Below are 25,472 nucleotides of genomic sequence, written 5' to 3'. Positions count from 1 at the left end.
GTTCGAGAAATGTTAGCCGGCACTCGAGAAACCGGCCCTAAGTCGAAAAACAAAGTCCCTATCAAATGTCCCCGTTCAAATTTCACATGAAATAATGGGATATTCCGAGCCAAAACACTTATTTCGTTAATTAGGATAAATTATCTTTCTTATAAAAGAACCATGAACCTTATCGGATAAATTTAGAATAACAGTTCAATTTCGACAGTCAATGCAAACGGTTGTGCCTTTCTTGTGCTCGCTCAAGTAAAAACACCTTCCAGTACCCGAAGTTAAACTACGCGTAATCTATTTATAGATCCCTTATCAGTTTAAAAGACTATTTGACTCGCGCTCGTAACACAACAAGTATCCCCCCTGGAAGAGGCCCCCGGCACCCAAAGGAAAATTTCTCGTGGTCTCTAGATCGGACAATGAAACATTTAAAAAAACCTCACCGTTTTTAATCAAAAAGTCAATCGACTCTGCCGTAGGTGGAGAAGTCTCAGAGTGCAAAAAAACTAGAGAAGGACACCTATTGATTAAAACAAAGAGCCCAAACCAAACTGAAAAACTCTGCAAACTTACCATAATGCCTGGAAACATACCAATTCAAGTGTCAGAACATCGGTCACTAAACTCTTGCAAAGGAGTGATATACTGCAACGACTTAAGAGATAGCGAAGAGGTAGACATTTTGGAAAACCTAAAACAACAAAATGTCATAGAAAAAAAAAAAATTTGGAAAAAAATCAATGTTTGGAATCCCTACCGAAACTGGACTTATAATACTTACATACTCGCTACTCAACCTACCGGAAAACATCAACATTGGATATGAAAGAATCAAAATTCGACCATATATCCCACAGCCAATGCGTTGTAGCAATTGCCAGCGTATCGGACATATTGCAAAGTTCTGCGAAAGATCAGGAGCCTGCCCTAATTGCTGCCGCTCTATTCATACCGACGTTCTGAATGGAGAAGAATGTAAAGAGACTCCAGCTTGTATTAATTGCCTAGAAAACAAACACCCTAATAGCAATCATTACCCAAGAGATAGGAAGTGCCCTGTCTTTATAACCCACCAAGAAGTACAAGCAATAAAAACCTTACAAAAAGTGGACTACCGAAAAGCCTGGTCAATCTACAAGGAGAGACATCAACACGATGGGTCGTTGTATTCATCAGTTGCAAAGTCGAGCCAAAGTCAAACACACCAACAACAGGAAGCTACACAAAGCCCAACTAAACCCACACCATCAATAACCTTGGAGAAACCATCAACAAGCGACCAATGGAAAATTATCACCTATGAAGACGAAGATGGGATGTCCACCAGCTCCATCAGCTCGGAACAAAATGCCAACCATAAGTCTAAAACATGCAAAATTTACCCAAAAAACCTCTCCAAAAGAGATAAAAGACTTTTAAACAAGAAAGGAAGCTAGCTTCGGCCAGCCGAAGCTTATATACCCTTGCAGATAAAGTAATGCTCACTCGGTGCAGTTCCAGATTCCAGACTCAGCGTTTCTATTTTAATTTTGTTTATACATAAGTAGTCAAGAATCAAAACGCCTACTTCCTACAAAGTTACAATGAATTTTCTTATATTTGTTTGAATATTCCTATGGAAGCCTTAAGATATAGTGGTCCGATCCGGTTCGGTCCGACATATGTACTACCTGCAATAGAAAGAAGACTTTCGGGAAAGTTTCATCGCGATAGCTTTAAAACTGAGAGACTAGTTCGCATTGAAACGGACAGACGGACAGACGGACAGACAGACAGACGGACAGACGGACATGGCTAGATAGACTCGGCTATTGGTCCTGATCAAGAATATATATACTTTATGTGGTCGGAAACGTCTCCTTCCTTGCGTTGCAAACATCTGACTGAAATTATAATTCCCTCTACAAGGGTTTAAAAAATCCAACGAGAACGCAAAAACCTCAATGCTAACTAGATCTAAAATTAAGAACTTAATAAACACAGAAGGAATTCACAATCTAAATTAAGAAAACCTCCAACCTTCCAACACTTTAAAAATGTCTCTTAATATACTACAATGGAATATAAACGGTTATGGTAACAACTATAACGAACTCTTAATTTTAATAAGATAACACAATCCAAAATCCACAATCGTAGCTAAGGGCGGAGTCGCCATATTAATTCATAAAACACTACAACACAGACAAATCCCTACAGGACATATATTCGAGACCATTGCTCTCGAAGTCCAGTCAGCAAAAAAATTTAATATATTCGCAACATACATTTCTCCTAATCAAAAATTCACACAAAATGAATTGAAAACAATGTTCCTAAACACGAACACACCATCTATTATCACAGGTGACTTTAAAAGTTGGAATAGTATGTGGGGATCACCCAAGAATAATAAAAGAGGAAACATTTTAGCGAAATTTATACTCAACAGCAACTATATCATTCTAAATAATGGCAAACCAACACACACTTCTCTACACAGAAAAAAATATGACAAAATATCAAATTGATAAGTGTTGGTTATTTTGATCTTTTTTAAGATCAAGTTTTGTCATATCATTCTAACATAAATAAATATTATTTTGATCTTATTTCATATTATTTGTTCAAAAAAATACTGACTTCGGTATTTTAAACAAGTATTTTTATAATTTATATGAAATCATATGACACTGATATGATAAAATATCAAAAAATTTTATGAATTTCCCTAATCGGTAGCCTAGGGGACTAAAGCGTGCGGATTATATGTTATAAAAGCGTATAGTCGGAAGTGTGTGCTCAGTCCCACGTCAAGGCGGAAGTTCTTTGCGTCTTTTTATTTTTTTTTTACTCAATAATATTCATATTTAATACAAATTGAGATTTTTTAGGCAGTGAGTCGGTAGATGATATTAGGTGATATAGTCTATTATAGTCATTGCAGAGTACTCTAAAAGGTTCATGCATTACATAATTAGAGATACAATGATTTAAAACTAGAGGAATATAGTTTCTTGTGCATCTATATGGCACATTAAAATGCAGGCGACCCAGTAACTCGGGACTCTCCACATCCCCATGAATAAGACTCCTAATAAACGTAATACCAAGCATAGTTCTTCGATTAACTAATGATGGCAAGTTAATTAGAAGTAGTCTACTAGAATAGGATGGCAGTATTAGGCTTGTATCCAGTTAAGTCCCCGTAAGGCAAATATTAAAAAGTTTTTTGGCACAGACTCAATCCGGTCTATATGCACCCCATATTGGGGACTCCAAACTGGAGCGCAGTACTCAAGAATTGGTCGGACTAATGAAATAAACAAGATCTTTGTGACATAAGGATCATCGAATTCCTTCGACCACCTTTTGATAAATGCAAGCATGCCCCTGGCTTTATTTACCATGGTAGTAATGTGATCCGAAAATTTAAGTTTGGGATCCATATAGACTCCAAGTTCGTCAGCATGCGTTATTCTATCTAACACACAACCGCTCAAAGTATAAGTTGAATAGTAAGGGCTGACACGAAAAAAGGTCATTAGTTTACACTTAGAACCATTTAAATTTAAATCATTATTCAAGCACCATGTTTGAAATGCATTGAGATCAGATTGTAAAGCTAAACTTTGTGCGGGATCATTAAATTGCAGGCACAACTTAACGTCATCTGCGTACATAAGTACACGTGAGTTCGTTAGGACTAGAGGAAGGTCATTTATAAATAATGTAAACAGGAGCGGACCAAGATGACTTCCTTGTAGTACACCGGACGTAACTCGGATTAGGGATGATAAAGAGTTTTTAAAAGTCCTGCCATTCAAATAACTTAAGATCCACCTAAGAAGATCATCAATTTGCTCCCCTTTTTATGAAGCGGGATAACAAACGATTCCTTCCATCTATGCGGGAAATCTGACGTTTCTAAAGACAAAGTAAAAAGTTTATGCAATTGTCTACACAAGCGTAATACTTGAGCACACATCCAGGGACTCCGTCAGGACCCGGAGAGTAGACTGGTTTGACCCCTTGCAAATCTAAAAGAAGTGAGCTTTCACTTATAACTGGACAAAAAATAAAGTTTGATTTAGGAATGTCATATGGGTAAGACTGATCTGACGGACTTGTTGAATAGGTGGTTTGGAAAAACTGTGCAAAAATATCGGCTATGGCCTGGTCAGTTTTTGCGGCGGAATTTTCAAATTTAAGGGTTGATGGGTAACTAGAAGATTTACGCTTTGTGTTAACAAAATTATAAAACTGTTTTGGATCCAGTGTAAACTGCGTCTTACAACGAGCTAAATAGTTTTTGTAACACTGAGCGTTAAGCACGGTAAAATCCGACCGAGCACTTAAGTATCGGGAAAAGGCAGTCTAGACTTCACATTTTTAAGTCGTGACAACTCTTTACTAAACCACGGAGGTTGGCTAGAAATTTTAGAAATTTACGCATGTATCAAAAACTGCGTTTAATACATTATAAAATATATTAACAGCTTCAGTCATATTAGTACATAAGTACAGATTAGACCAATCCGAGCAAGCGATAAGGCTATTGATAAGTGCAAAGTTTGCTCTACGGAAGCAGGGGATGCGTTTAGCTGACTTTTCACATATTTCAATTAATTTTGTACCCGTGTCAACAGTCAGCTCTAGCGTTGGGTGATATGGGTCTTCTGGTAAAGTAATTGCAGAGGTTTTAACTATGCAGACACAATCTGGACTTGAAACAAAGCATAGATCCAGTAATCGTCCTAACGAATTTAGAACATGGTTTACTTGAGACAATGAAATATCAAGCAAACCATCAAGAAAATCATGCTGCGTTGAAGGTAACAATATATTCGAGGTTTCGACGGTGGACCATGTCGCTCTAGGTATATTAAAGTCACCTAAAACTATTAACTGAATTCTCTCTGATAGTTTACTTGAAATAAACTGGATAGCGGACAGATGATTTGCATATATTGGGAATTCAGATGACGGCGGAATATAAGATCATGTTATGTATATAGAAATACCCTGAAGGGATAGTTTTATACACAGAAATTCAATGTCCATTATTTCGTCGGACGTTATTTCATCAGACGTTAATTCTGAGTTGACGGCAATTAAAACTCCACCTCCTCGTCGGGAGGGACGATCAAGCCTGTACGTTGTGAACTTACTTGAAAAAACTTCGGAACTAAGAATTTCCGGTTTTAACCAAGTTTCTGTGAACACAATAACATGGGAAGACAAGGAAAAACTATCAGTATACAATTTGGTCAACTTACTTTGTAAACCTCTGCTATCCTGATAGGAAAGCAGAAGGAAAGAATCTAGTTTTTTGAGACAGATACAGATGAAGATGTGGATGGCTCTTTAAAGGGATTTCCAACTTCCTTTGAACGAATTTTCTTTTTTCTAGCTTCGTACTCTTTAACAAAAATGCCTGCAGGCCAAAAATTGGGTGAGCACATCGTTGCAAAATGAGCACAGGGAACTCCGATCTTAAATGATGATACTTCCCTAGCATATGGAAAATTAAATCGTTCAACCTTTAGATCATCAATCTGAACTTTGTTACGGATATAGGCCGTAATGTCCAGGGATGAAAGGTGAGGATTCAGCCGAGAAACAAAAATTTGTTTCCGCTGCGGTACACAGGTGACTGTTTTAGGTACCACGCATGTGACAGGTTTTAGTACTGCAGCATTTATGGCTGCACTACCAGTTCCAGTCGGTACTCCAGACGTTAAGTCAACATGCGGCGTTGGAGTCATTTCTTTATTTTTTTTAACAGATTTTTCGGATGTCTCATGCGGCAAAATCTCACGATCTTTACATTCGGATACCGAATCTTTTTTAGCTTTCGACCTCAGTACCATTTGTGCGGCAGCTGAGATCGACTGCTGTGCTGCAGACCCCGGATCGCCAGAGAGAGATGCACTAGCGTCTTCCGTGGGTTGTCTATCGACCGCGAACTTTTTACGCTTAGAAGAATCGGGCTCAGATAGCATACGGCTAGTGAGCTGCGACTAAAGCGCCACAAGCAGATCCGTATTTCTACGGCTGTTACGAATTAATTCCGTTACAGTGCTTTTTGTGAGCCGTCTTATAGAGATTGCCTGGGTTTCATACGCAATACATTCTTCACAATAGTAGCGCAAGCCACTTCTCATGTCGATTGCATCGCGAACCAGGCCCGAATAGCCAAGACATTTTGCATGAAAAATACTATCGCACGAATGGCACGGAATGCTCTGTTGTCCAGCCAAAATCAACGACTTGCATTTCTTCGAACAACAGACAGCCATTATCGCTATATTCCGAACCACGGTGCAAAGAGAAAAAAGCTACGAGAGTAAGAGAGAGCGGAAGAGAGTGAGCGGGAGTGAGTAAGCGGGGGAGCACAAGTTTTAGCTGTGCCAACAACAACGTTTTATGCGGGAGTGCGGGAGAGCGGGTAACTACCGTATAGATTCTTACCGCTCCAAACACCGTTTGGTAGAAAAGGAGAATGCAATAAGATAAAATAATAACAACAAACACTGCACAGAGACTGGGCGTGCAAACTAATTTAGTTAATTTAAACACAAAACAATCACTATGCACTCGCGAAGCGAACGGATGTTGTTAGTGACATAAAAAGCTATTTAAATGTTAGAAAATTCGAGTTAAACCCCGATGGTTTATGGACAAAATGAACAAAAATTCGGAGCGCAAGACAAAAACACGACCGTTCACTGAAAGAGCGAAAGTTTTTTTTTGGTTTGGTTTAGTTTATGTAACACACACATAAATGGTTAAGTAAGAGTAAAAACCTCGAACCCAAGAGAACAAAATATGAATGTACTTTGTACAGCGCCTCATGTGATGCTCCCCTGGCGCAGCTAGTAGAGTGTTTGACTGCAAACTGTGATGCAAGGGGTTCGATTCCCACGAGCGACCAAGATGTTTTTCTCAAGTTAGTAAGTTATTTGATTTTTATATTCATAATTTGTTAATTATACAATAAATTCAGTTATTATTTCAGATAAAATCTGCAACTAAAAGTAGTTTATGTAAGAACAAGTTGAGAAACAGGAACTTATGCAACAGGGATAATTCCCGGTTCCCCAATTTTTATTTTCTTATTCTTATTCAATTTTTATCTGATATCGAGACCGCAAAATTCAAATGTTATTTTAAAAATTAATCTTTCTTAAGATTGAATTGATATTTAAAAATATGAACTTGATATTCTAGAAAATATCAACTTGATATGTTCGAAATATCAATGTTGCATTAATTAATATCGGCCCAAATTTGATATGAAATAATGTTAACTTGAGTGCAATTTAATATCAATTTTTTTTTCTGTGTAAGCATTTTTTCCACAGATGAAAAATACTTCCTTACGTGCGTTGACAATGTTTGCCATGGTCCAGATAATTTCCTCTAGGACCATAGTGCATCTTAAACCGGCCCTATTACAACTCCTGAACGTCTTTCCCAAAGCTAGAGTCGTCTATTGTGATAATGAGCCGTGCTGGAAACCACTTCGGCGTTAGCATCTCGAATGCACAGGTGGAGCGTTTCCGCAGCACCCTGGCAGAGCGTGTGCCATAAAATCGACAAAGGTATCAGCGAAACCTTATAGCTTATTTTGCTGGCCAAGGCTAAATACAACAAGTCATTCCATCGGATATCGACAAGAGACCAGCCGACGTGGTTGCACTACAATCAAGTTATCGAAATACAGAGCTCAGAGAAGCTGGGTCGGGTAAATTTAAAATTTCGAATTTTGAATATGGGAATCGTTTGTCCACGTTTGACAACCATTTACTTTTTTTGGCCACGTCCAGTTTCGAAAATTTGGGATTTCGAAAATCAAAAGGTTAAATTTTTCAAATTTTTTTTGTATGGAATACTTACAGGCGTAAAGTTCCCTACATTTTTCAGGTGACGAAATTGCCCCAGTGGTGTGGCGACTTTACCCCTTTATGTGGCGAGATTGCCCCAGTATATTGGTTTTACTTTTTAATTTCTTATAAATCACCAAGGTAATTAAAAAAATAGGGGAACGTCACATTTTAAAGCTTGGTGCTAACCGCATTCAACAATAAAAATAGAAATATGATAACGTGTCTCAAGATGGACAAAAAATAGCTTTGAAAAAATGCTTACGAAATCACCCCACTCTCCCCTACAGATTAATATGATTATAAAGTAATGCAACGCAGCAGCTCGACAAAGATGAATAATGTGTTTTTTGGGCAACTGTAAGTCGGCTGTATATATCGTAAAAACTCGAAATAAATCCGTTGAAAAATCATAATGGGTATCAGTTAAAAGTTGAAATAATAATAATTTAATTGGGGTGTCAAGTGTACCGCTACCTGTTCAGATCTATTGTAGCCCCATTCAGAGCTTACAGCTCAGATATCAACTAATTTTCTCAAACAAAGTCGAGGAGTTTTGATGGGTTGATACTTCCTAAGAGCTCATGTGATAGAGTTCTGAATCCTAAGATTCTGCTTATTACATTTGTTAAGGCTGGACAGTCTGGACAGTCCTCCATATCACAGAATCTGCAGGTCATACTGCTGGTTATTCCTATTTTACCTAGATGACTAGTTGAGTAGGGAAGAACCTCTTCTTGTTATAGTTATCTTTGGCTTGCCTTGGAGTACTTATCCAGTGTTCTTCCTCTTGGTGCCTTCCTCTTTTCTAAAGTATTATTTTATTGTGTGTCTTTATTTGCCACAGTTTGGTTCTGGTCCTATCAGGGGCTGTTCGGCCCCTAATTTTGAAATTTTATCGGAAGTTTCATTTCCGGATATGTCCCTATGACTCGGAATCCATCTGAGGGCCAGCCTATTTTGACTGCCCAATAGATTTAGCTTATTCTTTACCTCTAAGACTATATTTGAGGTCACTTTGTTACTGTATATTGCAGTTATTGCTGATCGGCTGTTCGAAAGGATCGCGATTGCTTTTTCCTTGTAACCACGCTGTATGTTGAGCTCTGCACAGCGATTGACTAAAAAGGGCATCGCAAACGGTCTTTTCCCGATTACAACTACACGAAGTAGTTCCGTCGGCTGCCTGATGGTTCGGCTTTTAGTCTGTTGTAAGCGAGCCGAGCAAAAGAAAGCCGAAACAACTGCTCATCGGCTGAGTGCGAGCAATATTTTTGTACGAACAATTCAATCGGTTTGTCTTTGATTCTTTGCACAAAGTCTGAGAAAAAAACACTTATTTGGGGACCGCACGAATCGGTCAACAGTTATTTGCGAGCTTTGGCTTTGACATTACCTTTAAACATACATTAAGCAAAATGTTAAAATATGTGCTTTTGGAATGCGTCTAGAATAACAATATAATTATACCCGTTACTCGTAGAGTAAAAGGGTATATTGTATTCGTGCAAAAGTATGTAACAGTTAGAAGGAAGCGTTTCCGACCCCATAAAGTATATATATTCTTGATCAGGGTCACTAGCTGAGTCGATCTAGCCATGTCCGTCTGTCCGTCTGTATGAACGCTGAGATCTCGGAAACTGCAAAAGCTAGAAGGTTGAGATTTTCCACACACAGGTTTTCAGCCGAGCGTCACGCCCCCTCTAACGCCCATAATCGCCCACTAAGGATATTAAAATTTGTCCTGCACCTACATCTTTAAAGATTTCCGAGAAGTATAAATGCAATTTTGTTGTGTATATTTATACCTATCGAAATGTAGAAGACATTTTTCAAATCGGACCATTCATTAAAAAGTTATACGCAATCAAAATATCTACATATATCTATCTCCCTCCACTCCCTTTAGCTGAGCTACTATTATAGTCGGGACACGAACCCGAGTACAGCGTTCGCACTCCCTTTAGCTGAGCTACGATTATAGTCGGGACACGAACCCGAGTACAGCGTTCTCTCTTGTTTTCTAATAAAATATATTAAACAATTTTCTGAATTATATTTTAACATGTACATTTACAGATGTCACAAATTGGCTTGACTGAGTCTGTGCGAGGCGATACAAAGCGCTTTGAAGTTTGGCTTAAGGGACGCCAGGAAGTTTACACCTTACAGGCACCCACAACGTGTGTAAAACAAAAATGGGTTGCGGAAATTAAGCGGGTCCTACTTAACCAGCTCGAAGAGCTAAAAGGCGAAAAAATAAAGCATAACAATTTTAACCATGAAGGTCTTAAGCAAGCAATATCTTGGGACACCCCTAACATTATACTTTCTCCTCCGAGCCGTTCGATAATTATAGAATCTAATTTTGAAACTTCTAACCGGAATTCAAAATGCAACAGCATTAATGAACGCTTTACAAACTTTAATACCGTTGATGGACCATCGGGCAATCATCTACAGGAAAAGTGGACCTGGAGCTCAGATTGTTCAAACAGTGAAGACAAACCATGTCTAATTAATAAAAATATTTCCCCGGTGAGTAATGCAAATAATAGTATATCCAATGAAAAATAAATAAATTTAGCCATCTATGGTATGGTTTTTTGCAACTTGTGGGCGTTAGATGGGTCGTGGCACCTTGATGAAACTTATATAAGTGTGAACGGTCCTTTACTTGATACTCGACAACTGCCTATTTGTATATGTATTACACTGTGCAACATTTTTATGGTTTTGAAATGTAACTGCATTTTGGATTTCAAAACCTGAAAGTACTCATCAATACGATTAAACCCCATATGGCGTTCTTCTGGCTTAGCTCGCGGTTGAATAATATAGCGATTTAAAAATTTAAATTAAAAATTGGCTATAAATTAAAAGTTGAAGAAAATTTTATTTGCATGTATTCAGGACTATTTGAGGTAGGGGAGAGTGGGGGAATTTCGTCACAGGGGCAATTTCGTCACCTGCAATATCTCGGAATCCATAAGTCGTAAAAATATATAATTTTTTTGTTTTAGTCCTTCAAGACGGCCAGACACAACCAATGCATTTGCTTTGCACAGAAGGCCAAGATAATTAAGCTATAATATTAAATGTGTTTTAACAGTTCAAAAGCTACATTTAGTTCTCGACGAAATTTCTTCTGTATGCCACAATTCAAAAGGAATAAGATACACGATTTTTTATATAATACACAGTGCTATAATGTGCATTTCTGCGTCAGTGATTTTTAACTTTGCGCCTAATTTCGGAAGAAAAATAATTATTTCTAAAAAAGTACTGTCTGGGGAAATTTCGCCACCCTACGCTAAGGGTAAAGTCGCACCTATTTTAAATACATATTTTTATATTTGACGAGCTGGCTAACGAACAGACTACCAGCAGCAGCAACAAATATAGGACGTCAACAAAAATGGTACGCTTGATCAGTGTAGCATATTTACAGGCGTTAAACTCCCTACATTTTTTTTTTTGCCCCGGTGGTGTGGTGATTTTACCCCCCTGTGTGGCGAAATTGCCTCAGTATATTGGTTTTACATTTTATTTTTTTATAAATCACCAAGGTAATTAAAAAAATAGGGGAATGTGACATTTTTAAGCTTGGTGCTAACCGCATTCAACAATAAAAATAGATATATGATAACGTGTCTCAAGATGGACAAAAAATAGCTTTGAAAAAATGCTGACGAAATTCCCCCACTCTCCCCTACTGACCTAAGGGTTAAATCCAAGAGAGAACGTTATAGTCGGGTTGGAGTCTCGTCTATCTAATACCCGTCACTCAGCTAAAGGGAGTGCGAGGGAGATGGATATATAACATTTTTTTGATTGCGCATAACTTTTTAATGAATGGTCCGATTTAAAAAATGTCTTCTACATTTCGATAGATATAACAACAAAATTACATTTATACTTCTCGAAAATCTTTAAAGGTGTGGGCGTCAGACACATTTTGAAATCGTAAGTGGGCGATTGTGGGCCTTAGAGGGGACGTGGCGCTCAGCTGAAATAAACTTGCGTTGCGTAGGAAGCTCAAGAATATGTGTGGGAAATCTCAACCTTCTAGCTTTTGTATCTCAGCGAGAGCTCAGCGTTCATACAGACGGACATGGCTAGATCGACTCGGCTAGTGATCCTGATCAAGAATATATATACTTTATAGGGTCGGAAAAGCTTCCTTCTCCCTGTTACATACTTTTGCACGAATACAATATACCCTTTTACTCTACGAGTAACGGGTATAATTAACCTCAGTAAAAATATTATGTCGTTTAAGATTTATGAACCGTTAAAAACTGCAACTTTCTTCAACTGATTATACCCGTTACTCGTAGAGTAATGCAAATTTTAAATTATTTGAAATGGGGCGCGCATTTTGTCTCTTTTTGCTCGTATACGTTTTTCACAAGTGCATTTACCTGCGCTAGAGAGAGACGGAAGATGTGCTAGGCAGAATTGAAAGTTCTAGAAAGCCTCTTCTAGAAAGAGATCCCTGGGTAAAAATCGAGCGGCGAAAAACATATAAGAAGGCATATTTCTATTAAGTTGTTTAGCTGAGTAACGGGTATCTAATAGTCGAGGCACTCGACTATAGCGTTCTCTCTTGTTTTTATAATCAAATTATTACAAAAAAATGTTTTACAAATTTGGATTTTTACGTACATTTGTTCACTAAAACCTATAAAAAAAGTAAGGCGTTCTTTTGTGCTCTCTTAGCAAAGCTCATCAAAATAGATCGACTTCGAGTAAAGCCTTCAATTAAAACTTAAATTACCGAAAACTAAGGCAAAACCGCATCGAGTCGGCGGTATACGCTTTTAGTAAATTGATCAACGAATTTTTTTTAAAGGAATGAACTAATCTGGGGATGGCACTCGAGGGTAAAAAAAAACTACTTGCCCGAATTGTTTAAAACTTTGGCATAAATTATATTGGTCATTTTCTTACACAAAATCTGATCGGCTGGTATTGCATTGGAAGCATTCCCGGTTTTTGCTTGGCCGATTGCAGGTCTTAGGTATCCATGTATTGTAAGCCTATCTTCTAAAAATATTAAAAATAATTAGATGTAAATGTAAGACCAGGATTAATAATAAGAGTAATTGCCATTATTACGTCTCCGTACAAAATTAAAGGATCTTGAAAGGGAATCCTGTAATAAGGAAAACAACCTTCACGTTTGAGTTCTGTATAAAAACTGATTTTATTTAAATAAGTCTTTGCTTACGTAACTAACATGAAATTCTTATAATTCACTTATCCACATCTGTTTGCCTGAGCGGGAGCCTTAGCAACGGTCTCCTGCAAGGCGACCCTTTGTGCAGTGTGAGAACTATATTTATGGTCAATCTCAAGTGGCCTGTACTTAAAATTACAAGTGTTAGCACTGCACCCTTGTAGGGTTTGAGTTACAGATCGTTATTTACGACTCTAGATCAGCGGTCGGCAGAGTCCAATTAAATGAGCATAGGGAATTGTTCTGCTCATTCTCTGTCGCTCACGTACAGTGTAGAACAGCGGTCTGCACACACACAACAATGAGCTGCCCCGTGCAAATCACCCACACAAACATAAAACAAAATTTCACTGTATGTGTGTGCCGACCGCTGCTCTAGATCAATTAACATATTGACATGTACTGAACTCGTAAAGTATTAGATTTATTATAAAAAGTGTTCTTGTTGAACAGATCTCTCCAGAAATTATGCCTGGTTTGCCATGGCCGATCATGTACCCTCTGAGCAGCTATTTTATGTCGGTTATCTATATCAAAAACTATTAGAAGAAAAAATTAAATATGATAAATGCAGGCGCAACAGTTCTGGTCCCAAGAAGTCTCAATCGGCCTGGCTGAAATAAATGTAATATTTTGATTAAGTTCAACAAAGATGTACTATTCATACAACCATTTAAAGAACACCGATGTTCAGACGAACACTGATAAATAAAGTATAAGATTTTATGAGCTCTGTCCATGTCATGTGTCAATATGTAAATCTATCTAGAGCCATAAACTATGATCTGTAATTGTAAACTCTACAAGGGAGCGGTGCTAGCACTTGTAATCTCTAAGTGCAGGCCACTTGAGCCTAGCCGAAAATAATCACTTGAGATGTCTCTCACGCTGCACCAAGGGTTCCTGTGCGGGGGTCAAATGATAACTCTCCCGCTCAGGCAGACGCGGCCTCTGCGTAGGCCACAGATAAGATCAGAATAAGAATTTCATGTTAGTTTCCTATGCAGGGACTTTGAAAATAAATACTGAGTTTTAATACAGAACTCAACTGAAAAGGTTGTTTTACTTAATTCATCCCTTTCAACCGAACACCATTTACCACTGGTGAAAACTAAAAACATTTCAAGTGACACTGAAATGCAGAATTTGTGTTGAAGATAGCATCTGGAGGCTTATATTTAATAATGGCCTAACCGCTGTAACGCTGAAATGAAGATTATTAAAAGACAACATTTATTTTATCACTCACCTTTTTATTGTTTATTTTGGTTTTAATAAAATACCAAAGATTAGCTTTTAATAAATGAAAATAAAATTAACTATTTTCACTTTTTCCAATCAATTTAAGATTGATGTGACCCTGCATGATATATTTGATAATACCATACCGAAGAAAGTTAAAAATTGGTAAACATTTCGTTGCAAGTTAAGATCATACTTCGCCCTCGAATAAATATTTAGTTTAAATAAACAATTTCAGGGACCGTAATCATTAAAGGTTAAGTATAGGTATTCTAGGCATTTTTCGCTGGGACGCCCAGCGGGAAAGTGAGAAGTTTGTTATTAGTGTTCTTGAAATCCTTTTTGGAGGCGGGGGTTGGGGATAGATAATTTCTGAGCGTTAAATGGGGTGGGGTTATAAAACTAATTTCGGTTTTTAGGCGTGTATTTTATTACGAAGCCATTTATGCCAGCATTTTTGCGATTTTTCCAACTTTTTCAACTTTGACAAATTGTAGCTTCCAAAATAATAAATGGATCTCAATGCTGTGTATAAGAAGTAAGAGCGCATTCTATTACCTGTAAAATAAATCTTCGATGACCGAAATCGGTTAGTCACAGCTCGAGTTAGAAATTAAAACAGCGTCAAAAACGTTTTTTTTACACTTTAAAAAAATTGGTACCATACAAAAAATTGTAAGTGCCCTTTTCTTAATCAGAAAGATGTACCTTACCAGAAAATAAAGGTTTCATGAAGTACGTATTTCATACATTTTTTTTTTGTAAACTGGTGTAATATATGTAACCTTTAATGATTAGGGTCCCTAAAAAATATTATATAAACGAAATATTTATTCTCGGGCAAAGGATGACCTTAACTTACAACAATATTATGACCAATTATTATCTGTCTTCGGAATGTTGGTATTATCAAATATATGCTGCACGGTCACATCAGTACATTAAAAAGGTGAATGTTCATTGCATGGCTTAGATGCCTGGCGGCAGTACATAAACTGTCTGCCTAAAGTCGTCGCAACTAGAACTTGAACCAGTTGGATTAAGGATTGCCTATGAGGATCTGAAGACTAGAACGACAGCCTCTGTTGAATGCAAAATGAGTAAAACTTTATTTCTTTATTCGCCAACAGTAAAAAAACCTTAACTGGCTACCAACTAATACTTAAATACTAAGTGAGGCAAAATAATTATATAAGTTTTTCTTGATTAAATCTCTGGGGGAGCATGGGTCCAACCGCATGTGAGATGGCAACTTATTATAAAAATGCAGGGCTCTACACAATGGCTCATTGTGGGCATAATTGGCTCTGTAAGCCGGTACAAAAAATGGTTCAAACGTTCTTAAAGATCTACCAGGCACCGATAACCCTATGCTGCCCAGCAGTGCAGGGCAGTCGGTTTCAGAGGTCAGCAAGTCAAATATGAAAACTAATGAACTGGTAGTTCTCCGATCTTCTAGGGAAGAAAGGTGAACAAGCCGACATTTGGCAGAATAAGACGGGACCGGGTCATTGAAATTTAAGGACAGAAGGGCAAAACGCTTAGCTTCGTGTAGGGATCTTTAAATTGCGCGGCATTTCTTTTTATAAAACCATACATAGCGTAGGCCTTAGGAATAATATAGTTAATGTGTTCAATGAACATAAATTTACTGTCAAACATAACTCCTAGGTCCAGGGATTCATTTCTCAGGGACAGAATATGGGAGTCAATGGAATACGAGAAAATGATATTAATTATTCGTTTACTGTACCTAACGAAGAAACATTTTGACAAATTCAGAGGCAAACAAGAGAGAACGCTATAGTCGAATACCCGTCACTCGGCTAAAGGGAGTGCGAGGGAGATGGATATATATTTTTGGATTGCGTATAACTTTTTAATGAATGGTCCGATTTGAATAATGTCTTCTACATTTCGATAGGTATAAATATACACAACAAAATTGCATTTATACTTCTCGGAAATCTTTAAAGGTGTGACCGCCAGGCACATTTTAAAATCGTTAGTGGGCGATTGTGGGCGTTAGAGGGGGCGTGGCGCTCGGCTAAAATAAACTTGCGCTGCGTAGGAAGCCAAAGAATATGTGTGGAAAATCTCAACCTTCTAGCTTTTGTAGTTTCTGAGATCTCAGCGTTCATACGGACAGACAGACAGACAGACAGACAGACAGACAGACAGACAGACAGACAGACAGACAGACAGACAGACAGACAGACAGACAGACATGGCTAGATCGACTCGGCTAGTGACCCCGATCAAGAATATATATACTTTATGGGGTCGGAAACGCTTCCTTCTAGCTGTTACATACTTTTGCACGAATACAATATACCCTTTTACTCTACGAGTAACGGGTATAATTATTACGAGAACACCAATTTCCCACTCTTTCTAGGTCATTTTGAAGGAGGTCACTATCGGAGATAGAATTCACAGCTCTAAATATTTTAAGATCGTCAGCGAACAACAGGAATTCTGAGTTCTTTATGCAATAGCTAATATCATTTATAAGAACAATGAACAGCAACGGACCCAAAGCACTTCCCTGAGGAAGGCCAGAAGTTGCCACATATGGGTTAGAGTAAACAGCATTGCATTCAACTCTGTAAATTGTGAGTGAAATCCCATTTCCTGCAGTTTAGCTAATAAAGCATTATGGGAGACTTTATCAAATGCTTTAGCGAAATCGGTGTAGACCACATCAACTTGATGATGACTGAGAAACGAGTGGGTGCAAAAATTATTGAACGTAGCTAAGTTTGTGGTAGTCGAACGTCGAGGCATAAAACCATGTTGGTTAGGACTGATGATCCGACCAACAAGAAAAGTTAGCTGCTTGGCTACAATTCGTTGGAACATTTTTGAGACATTGCTGAGCTTTTCAATTGGCCTATAATTTGAAACAATATTTTTTGAACCCGACTTGAATATAGGAGTAACAGTGGCCAGCTTCTATCTATGCGTAAAAACACCAGTGGAAAGAGATAAATTAAAGATGATTTTAAGGGGCTCACAAAGAACACCTATACAATTTTTCAAAATAAATGGAGAAAGGCCATCACAATCTAATTTTTCTTACTCATTAAAGCTTTCGGCCGCCAGATGGCAATCAGAATCGGTGACATCTAAGCAACCAATATTTAACATAGTAGGAATGGCATTGAGCGAATCATCGTCATTCCACAGCGAGCCCGGCTCAAAGTTAGATGCAAAGAACTTAATTAGCGACCCCAATATCCGAGGAGGCTGAATGATCTTCAAATGACATATGGGAAGAAAAGTAAGAAGATGTTCGTTTGGAATTGATAAAGTGCCAGAATGATTTAGGAGTGGTGGTTAATTTACGCTCTATATCAGCAATATATTGGTTGTATAAGAATTTATTGAGGAACTCAAACTCACGCTTATGCTGTTTGTAACGGTCAAAGTCACCAGCATCACCGCTTTCTAAGTAGCGCTTATAGAATTTATTTCTAAGGTTTTTATATTTCTTTAGTCCTTGCGTGTACCATGGCAGTCTGTAACAACTTTGAACCCTAGTTTTAGCATATCTGCCCACAATAGTAGAGAGAAAAGATAAAAAACTTCATAGCTTGTATTCACATCTGCATGCGAGAGGACCTCCGCCCATCTAATATTGGAAATATCGTTACGGATAGAATCTAAACTGCTAGAATTAATATAAGTAAAATTTAAATTATTAAATACATGGTTAATCTGGACTAATGCCATACTAAGAAGCTCATCAATGACTAAGATTTCGTAGGGAAGATGCAAGTTACTGGAAAACCATTGCTGAGGACTCTGAATCATGAGCCCACACGAGCGAAAATAGGTTGAAGTCGCCCAAAACACATATGTACTGGCCCTCCTCCAGCTCCTGGTGCAGGTGGGCAATGTTATCAACGTGCGCTTTATACAGATCAAAACTGCTGCTAGGGGGTATATATGAGACTGTCAGGAATATTGTTTCTGTAGGACCAGAGAGAGATTCAGAGATTTGATCAAGAAGAGAATCCTCATTCTGGAGACGAATAGCAGTGCAACGAAGTCCACGCCGCACAGCAATAAAAACGCCGCCACCTCTGGAGCATCTTGTTTTAACGGCATCACGATCCTTACGGAATACATGGTAAAGATTCGTATCGAAGAATTCATTATCAAAATAATCCTTCAGTAAAGTAGTTGTGCGGATACGAATAGGCTGGTGATCATAGCTCCAAATATTTAGTGGGCGGTCATTATTAGCATTCCAAACATGACTGCACACAGGTGAATCCGCTCCTGTTAATAGTGCGCGAGAGCCCCCTCCAGCTGCCACAGCCCATTGTAGTTGTTGATGGGGAGAGCAACTCCAGAGAGCACCGGAAAAAAATGATGAGAAAGAGGAGCGCAACTCCGAGGAGCGAGCCGATGTTAGAGCTTGGCGGAAGGCAAATGTCGCACAAAGCGGACAACAACAGCTCCGGCTGATGATGTTGACGATGCGACAGGAGAGGGGCGGAAGATGATGAGAGCGCTGCTCCAAGGAGCGCGCCGATATTAGAGCCGGGCGGTTGGCGAAAGTCGCACAAAGCGGACAACAACAGCTCCGGCTGATGATGTTGACGATGCGACAGGAGAGAGGCGGAAGATGATGAGAGCGCTGCTCCAAGGAGCGCGCCGATATTAGAGCCGGGCGGTTGGCGAAAGTCGCACAAAGCGGACAACAACAGCTCCGGCTGATGATGTTGACGATGCGACAGGAGAGAGGCGGAAGATGATGAGAGCGCTGCTCCAAGGAGCGCGCCGATATTAGAGCCGGGCGGTTGGCGAAAGTCGCACAAAGCGGACAACAGCAGCTCCAGCTGATGTTGTTGACGATGCGACAGGAGAGAGGCGGAAGATGATGAGAGAGTTGTGACCGAGGCTTGCAAAAAATGTCCCGCAAAAGTATCGACGCCAGTGGCGCCGATTACTAGGGGTTTTTTGATGGATGAATTGACGTTGAAGTTTGTGCAGGTTCCGGCAAATTGGATACGATTTTATCCACGTCCATAACGGCCCGTTCTCTATGAATAAATCTTTTGACCTTAACTGAGTTTGGGCAAAAATCGTTCTTGAAGACTGAATCATAAAGGTGATCAGGGATACCAAGCTTGAAATTTACAAACTTTAAAGTAGCAACGTCAAAATCTTTTTTTTACAAGTTTTACACAAGTGAAAGAATTAGCGTCCACATTAAGCTTGGTGGACACATATTTTAAAACAGCAGCAGGATCGGTAGCTGTTTCAAACTTTCCGACATGCAAGAATTTATTACTTGGCAATACGTGAAGATCTTCGGCATTAGGGGCCACTCCAACAATATGCTTATTGGGCTTGTTGTTGTTCCTTCTCTTCTTATTTCGAACTTGTATGAAATTTCCCGATATCCAGAGCATGATTAGATGGGTCAACGACCGCGGAAGACGTAGCAGCAGCAGCCGCATATGACTGGGGAGCTGCAGTTACGTTGGTAGTTGATTCAATGCATCATTTATAGGTGGGAATGCCTCCAAAAATTTATTATTAAGGCCCTGATATAAGCATTCCAGGGCTTGCAGTGTAGCATCAAGTTCATCAATTTTAGAATGCGAATCATTCGCAACCACACAGCTGTCACATTGCCACAGTATATTTGGATTTAATAGAATTTTTATCACATCGTCCGGGAGGTCAACGCAAGAAGTATGATAAGCGCGCCGGCACAAAGAAGAACGCTACCTTTTCTTGATACATGATACATGACTTCTGGCATGTATCGATAGTCGAAATATCGAAACTTATTAACAAAATAATTTTAAAAAACCATAAATTCGGTGGAATTCTTTATAATTGTTCGGCCATTTTTGATTTTTATGTATCCACGATAGCTGTGAGCAGTTCTGCAGTTGCGGGGGCGGGAAAAATATATATTTTCAAATTGCGCGCGCAATATTTATTATATATTTTACTTTTAAGTCGTCGAAATGTATCATGGGCGTTCAGCAGAACAAACTTGATTACTGATTACTGATCCATCAGTGATCATGTTGTTCTGCTGAACGCAGCCAATAAGTGGGTCATTGATAATGTTGCTGACGGCTTGACCCGATATATAGATATATAGTGCGCTGACTTAAGGCATTTTTCCACTATGCGGTTTTCCGGTATTTTTGTGTATTTTCGATTGGCAACGCGATAGGCGGACGTGAGGTGTTTCCATTGGCAAACGCGTCTGAAAACAGCTGTTATGCTATTGTCATTTGCGAGCTGAAGTAAACAATTGATTTAAATAATTTATTATTGATAATTGTAATCGCAGAACAGCATTTGAACAGCGTGTAAACATTGCTGCAACGATGAAAGCAATAACAGCGTTATGCTGCTTGAGCATTTATTACGGCGGATAGCGTTCATATATATGGGCGGTTCTTTTACAAACCGAACGGATTTGGCCAAAAAAAAAATTAACATTTTGGATTCGTCTGAAACTTTTTTACGTGTACTATTCGGAAAATAAGTAAACACGTGTATCAGGATTTGGCCGAAAAAAAATTATTTTTTTTTAAGAATTTTTTTTAGTTTGCCAAAAAAAGTGAATTTTGAAAAAGTACCCTCTCATTGAAAATCTGTATATCCGGTTATAGTAATCCGATTGACTTCGTGTCTTTTGCATTAATTCCTCTACAAACTCGAGTTTGCCTTGGTTATCATCTGTGATTTTTTGAAATTTTTTGGTGTCCATTTAGGGGCGCTATGCATTTTTGAAGTATATATTAGTATATCTCGAGAACGGTTTAGAAGAACAACGTGCAACTTTACACGTTTTTAAATGTGTACTGGGGGAGTTAGAAAATAATTTTCTTAAATTTTTGTTGTCCAATAAGTATGAATTTTTATTATTTGAAATTTTGTATCGCGGTTTTGACTGTCTTCTTCATCCTATAAAATAAACTTAATTATCCAAGACTGTCCATCTCATAACCAACTTAATTTATTAAGAAAGTAGGCTTTGAAAAAATTTTTTGTTTCAGATTGTAATTTTAATTTTTCAAAGCCTACTTTCTCAACAATAACAAAACCCATCGATTTGTTTGGCAGCTATATGAAGGGACGGTGGTAAAATTATGATATTAATATATGTGCATAATATCAGTGAGTAATTGAGTTGTGCAAACTTTCAGCTTAAACATGTAAGAATTGTACTCATTGGAAATATAAATAGGGTTTTTCTAAATTCGCATAAAAAATTAAATATCTTGGAAATGATGAAATGGAACAAAAATGTTTCTTCGGATAAATTAAGTTGGTTATGAGATGGACAATCTTGGATAATTAAGTTTATTTTATAGGATGAAGAAGGCAGTCAAAACCGCGATACAAAATTTCAAATAATTAAAATTCATACTTATTGGACAACAAAAAATTTAAGAAAATTATTTTCTAACTCCTAAAAACGTGTAAAGTTGCACGTTGTTCTTCCAAGTCGTTCTCGAGATATACTAATTTGAAGTTTGAGAACATTTTTTAAGTTCTTAATTTCAAAAATTTATAGCGCCCCTAAATGGACACCGAAAAATTTCAAAAAAATCACAGATGATATCCAAGGCAAACTTTACGAGGTACCCGAGTTTGAAGAAAATCTAAAATTTCATATGCGCAGTTGAGAAATTCTTACCCAATACTAAGGTTAGCGTTTCGTGCGGTGCAGCCTGAGGACAGAGACATTAAACCCGATCCATTAAGGTGAATGGTGGATGGCATTCCCTTGCATACAGCTTGAAGTTCTATTTGGTTGTGGGTCGCAAATATCCATCTGTTTCGTTGATGCGTTCTTAACCAAATCAAGTCTGCTTTCGACTTAATAATCTCACAGAGTGTTTCAGATTTGTTGTTGAATAGCTGAAATTCACACCGATTTGCAGCGTTGAATGCGGCTTGATGGTTGAAACAAATGTTTTCGTTGTTGGGTAGTACTAGACATTGCTCGAACTCATCCTCAGTAAGACCAATGAATTGATCTCTATGAGAATTTACAGCGATAAATGTCTTAATGTCAAAACGATTCCAGCCTCCTGAGTGCCACGTCGGGATGGGGATGATGCTGAAGACTTCCCGCTGTGCTGTTGATACCAGAGGCACTGTCATTTTGAATATAACATGATCTGTAGTTGATTCCCTCTGCGCGCATGATTTTATAGAGTTCCATTACATTTTCCGACGAGACCGGCAACATCTGATCCGGAAGTAGATGATCCAGAATTTTGTCTTATTGGCCTCTTAGCTGCTTAGGAGTTACCAGCATTAGACTGATGGTTCGATGACGAACGTCGGTAAAAACGCTGGCAATTTCCGCTTGATCCGCTGCATTCCAGCCAACAGCGTTAGCTGGGCAGTTAAGATCACAAATGCATGCCTTGATATCTGCCTCGTTCCTTGTTGATGGTTGCAAGTTGAGGCTCCAAATTCTTGATGCGGTTATCAGTGGATGACTTGCTTTTCTTGACTTCGTTTACAGTAGAATCCAAGATCGATGTTTGATTCTTGAGCAGCATCATCAACACATCTTCTCTGGATTTCACTCATTTATAACCATGGCCATGTCGTCTGCATACCTGGCATCAAGTACGCCAACTAGTGAGTTAGCCACGTTACCTACTACCTCGAGTGGTGATCTTTGCTGTCGGGAATGGTTGATCAGATAACTTCCTTCTATAGCTCGCCATATACATGTTGAAAATGCTCAAATATCGAGTTGCATGCGTTTTCGTTACCCCGCTTTGTCGATACTTCTTCTTTAAGAAGCGGCGCAAGCCGCGTGATTGGTCGCTAAAAAACGCCAGACGCAGTTTTTACGTCTACTACACGTACGTAATTATCTTTGCCAGGATATGTCTTTACTATTTTTCTCCTCGGCCAATTCATCACCGGCAGGTTATCTTCTTTTATTAATACAAGTAGCCCTTCTTTGACGTTCTGCGACATGATATTCCAGTGTATCGCAGTGGATGGTCTGACACCTTCCACGTCGACTCAAGAACCGTCGAAGAGCACCTAAGAATGCATCTGTTGTTAGGTCGCTTACCAATTCTAGATGTACTGCCTTCGTAGCGAAACAACAGAAAACTGCAATATACGCCTTGTCTGGTCTCTTTCCACGGAGTTTATGGTGAATCCAAATTGGCCCGCAGTAATCAACACCAGAATTAAAGAATGGTCGAGCTTGTGTTACTCGGTCGACTGGCAGATTGCCCATGATTTGTTGCATTAGTTTGGGCCGTGCCTTTGTACACTTGACACAACAATGTATAATGCTCCTCGCCATTGTTTTATCATTGATAATCCAATATTGCTGTCTGGCAATGGCTCTTTACGCCTGAGCACCGCAATGCATGTTCTTTTCATGCATTTCTCGCAACAGCATTCTTACTATTGGATCATTGTAAGGAAGCAAGATTTGATGCTTTGCGTTATACGGGAGTTTAGATTCTTCTAATCTCCCTCCGACTCTGATGAGGCTATCCTTGCCGATCATGGGGAATAGAGAGACGAGAGCGCTCTTTTTGTCCACGGCCTTGTGGGCAACAAGTTGCTTGTACTCACATGCGAAGTCAATTTTCTGAATGGTGCGCAGTATGATAGTACGAGCGTGAGTTAGTTCACCAATGCATAGGGTGGTTGTACTTGATCTGTTTCTTTTGTAACAGAAACGCATCATATATGCCACAATCCTTTGTAGCTTTCGAAAACTATTGCTATGCTTGCAATTATTGAGTTCTTCCCCTGTCTGACCCTGACATGCTGGAAGACTCACTTGTTTTGTTCGCCGTTCAAGATCACTTAGACCGATTATGGGCCTCTTGATCCATTTGTCACTTGAACCGTGTAGAAAAAGTGGTCCATTCAGCCAGAGGGTATGTTCTAATAATTTGCTGGCTGCAACTCCTCTTGATAGCATATCTGCTGGATTGTTTGTCGAGGACACGTGTCGCCATTGAGATGGATCTGAGACAGCTTGGATTTTTGCTATCCGATTCGAGACGAACGTGTGGTATGCGGCCGACGATGCGTTTATCCAGGACAAAACTACAGTTGAGTCAGTCCATAAGTATCCAGACGCCTTCTCGATCGGTAATCGCAAATCCTTTCTTACTCTGTGTGTTAGTTCCGCGCCCAACAGCGCAGCACATAGTTCAAGGCGGGGCAAAGTTTCTTTCGCGGATGGAGCCACTCGTGACTTGGAGCAAAGAAGTCGTACCGAAATTTGATTGTTTTTGTAGGTAGCTCTTATATAGACTGCTGCTCCGTACGCACGCTCTGATGCATCCACAAATGTGTGTACTTCTTGATGGACTGGAACCTTTCCATTATAGATGTGCCTAGGAATTTGCATACTGTTTAATGCTTGGAGATCCGATCGATAGTTCTTCCAATCATTTTGAAGTTCTTGAGGGAGCTCATCGTCCCAACTCAGGTTCAACGCCCAAAGCGTTTGCATAAATATTTTTGCCTTTACTACCACGGGGGCAAATAGTCCAAGTGGGTCAAAAATTTGTGCTGACTCGGAACTTACCACGCGTTTGGTGATGATTGACGCCTCGCTTTTCTGGGATCGCCCACACAGTTGATCCCTTTGTGGCATCCATACCAAACCCAACGTCTTGACACTGTAGTGTTTCAATGTTTCGTCTAGCTTGACGGTTTTGATGGTGTCTGCTTCGGGAACGTCTGTTAGAATTTGCCCATTATTGGAGCACCACTTTCGGAGCTTGAAACCGGATGGTAAAAGTATTTTATTTAATTCCTTTTGAATTTGGACTGCTTCCGCAACGCTGTTTGCTCCAGTAAGACAGTCATCTACGTAGAAATCGTGCTTTAGAGCAGACGATCCAAGCGGGAATTGATCCTTTGCCTTCTCGGACAAGTAATCTAAGCATTTTGTTGCTAGGAATGGGGCTGACGTTGTACCGAATGTTACGGTTTTGAGCCGATAATATTTAAGATCATCTGATGGATTCATTCTCCAGACGATTAGTTGATGATATTGATCGTCAGGGTGTATCCATACCTGCCGATACATTTTCTCTATGTCCGCTGTAAACACGTATTTATGAGTGCGG

At 39.0% G+C, this 25,472-nt stretch overlaps 1 protein-coding gene across 1 annotated transcript in view; it reads left to right on the top strand.

Moving 5' to 3' along the window:
- The window catches only part of LOC108054920 (guanine nucleotide exchange factor DBS), a 253,926-nt gene that overhangs the window by 206,698 nt on the left and 21,756 nt on the right, over positions 1-25,472 (top strand). The window contains exon 7 of the mRNA XM_070212541.1: positions 9,942-10,400. Coding sequence (XP_070068642.1) covers positions 9,942-10,400 — 459 coding nt within the window. The remainder of the gene's footprint in view (positions 1-9,941; positions 10,401-25,472) is intronic.

The sequence above is a fragment of the Drosophila takahashii genome, chromosome 2R, assembly GCF_030179915.1.
Source record: "Drosophila takahashii strain IR98-3 E-12201 chromosome 2R, DtakHiC1v2, whole genome shotgun sequence".
Taxonomy (NCBI): domain Eukaryota; kingdom Metazoa; phylum Arthropoda; class Insecta; order Diptera; family Drosophilidae; genus Drosophila; species Drosophila takahashii.
Note: the sequence above shows the minus strand (reverse complement) of the source record. Positions and strands in the feature narration are given on the sequence as shown.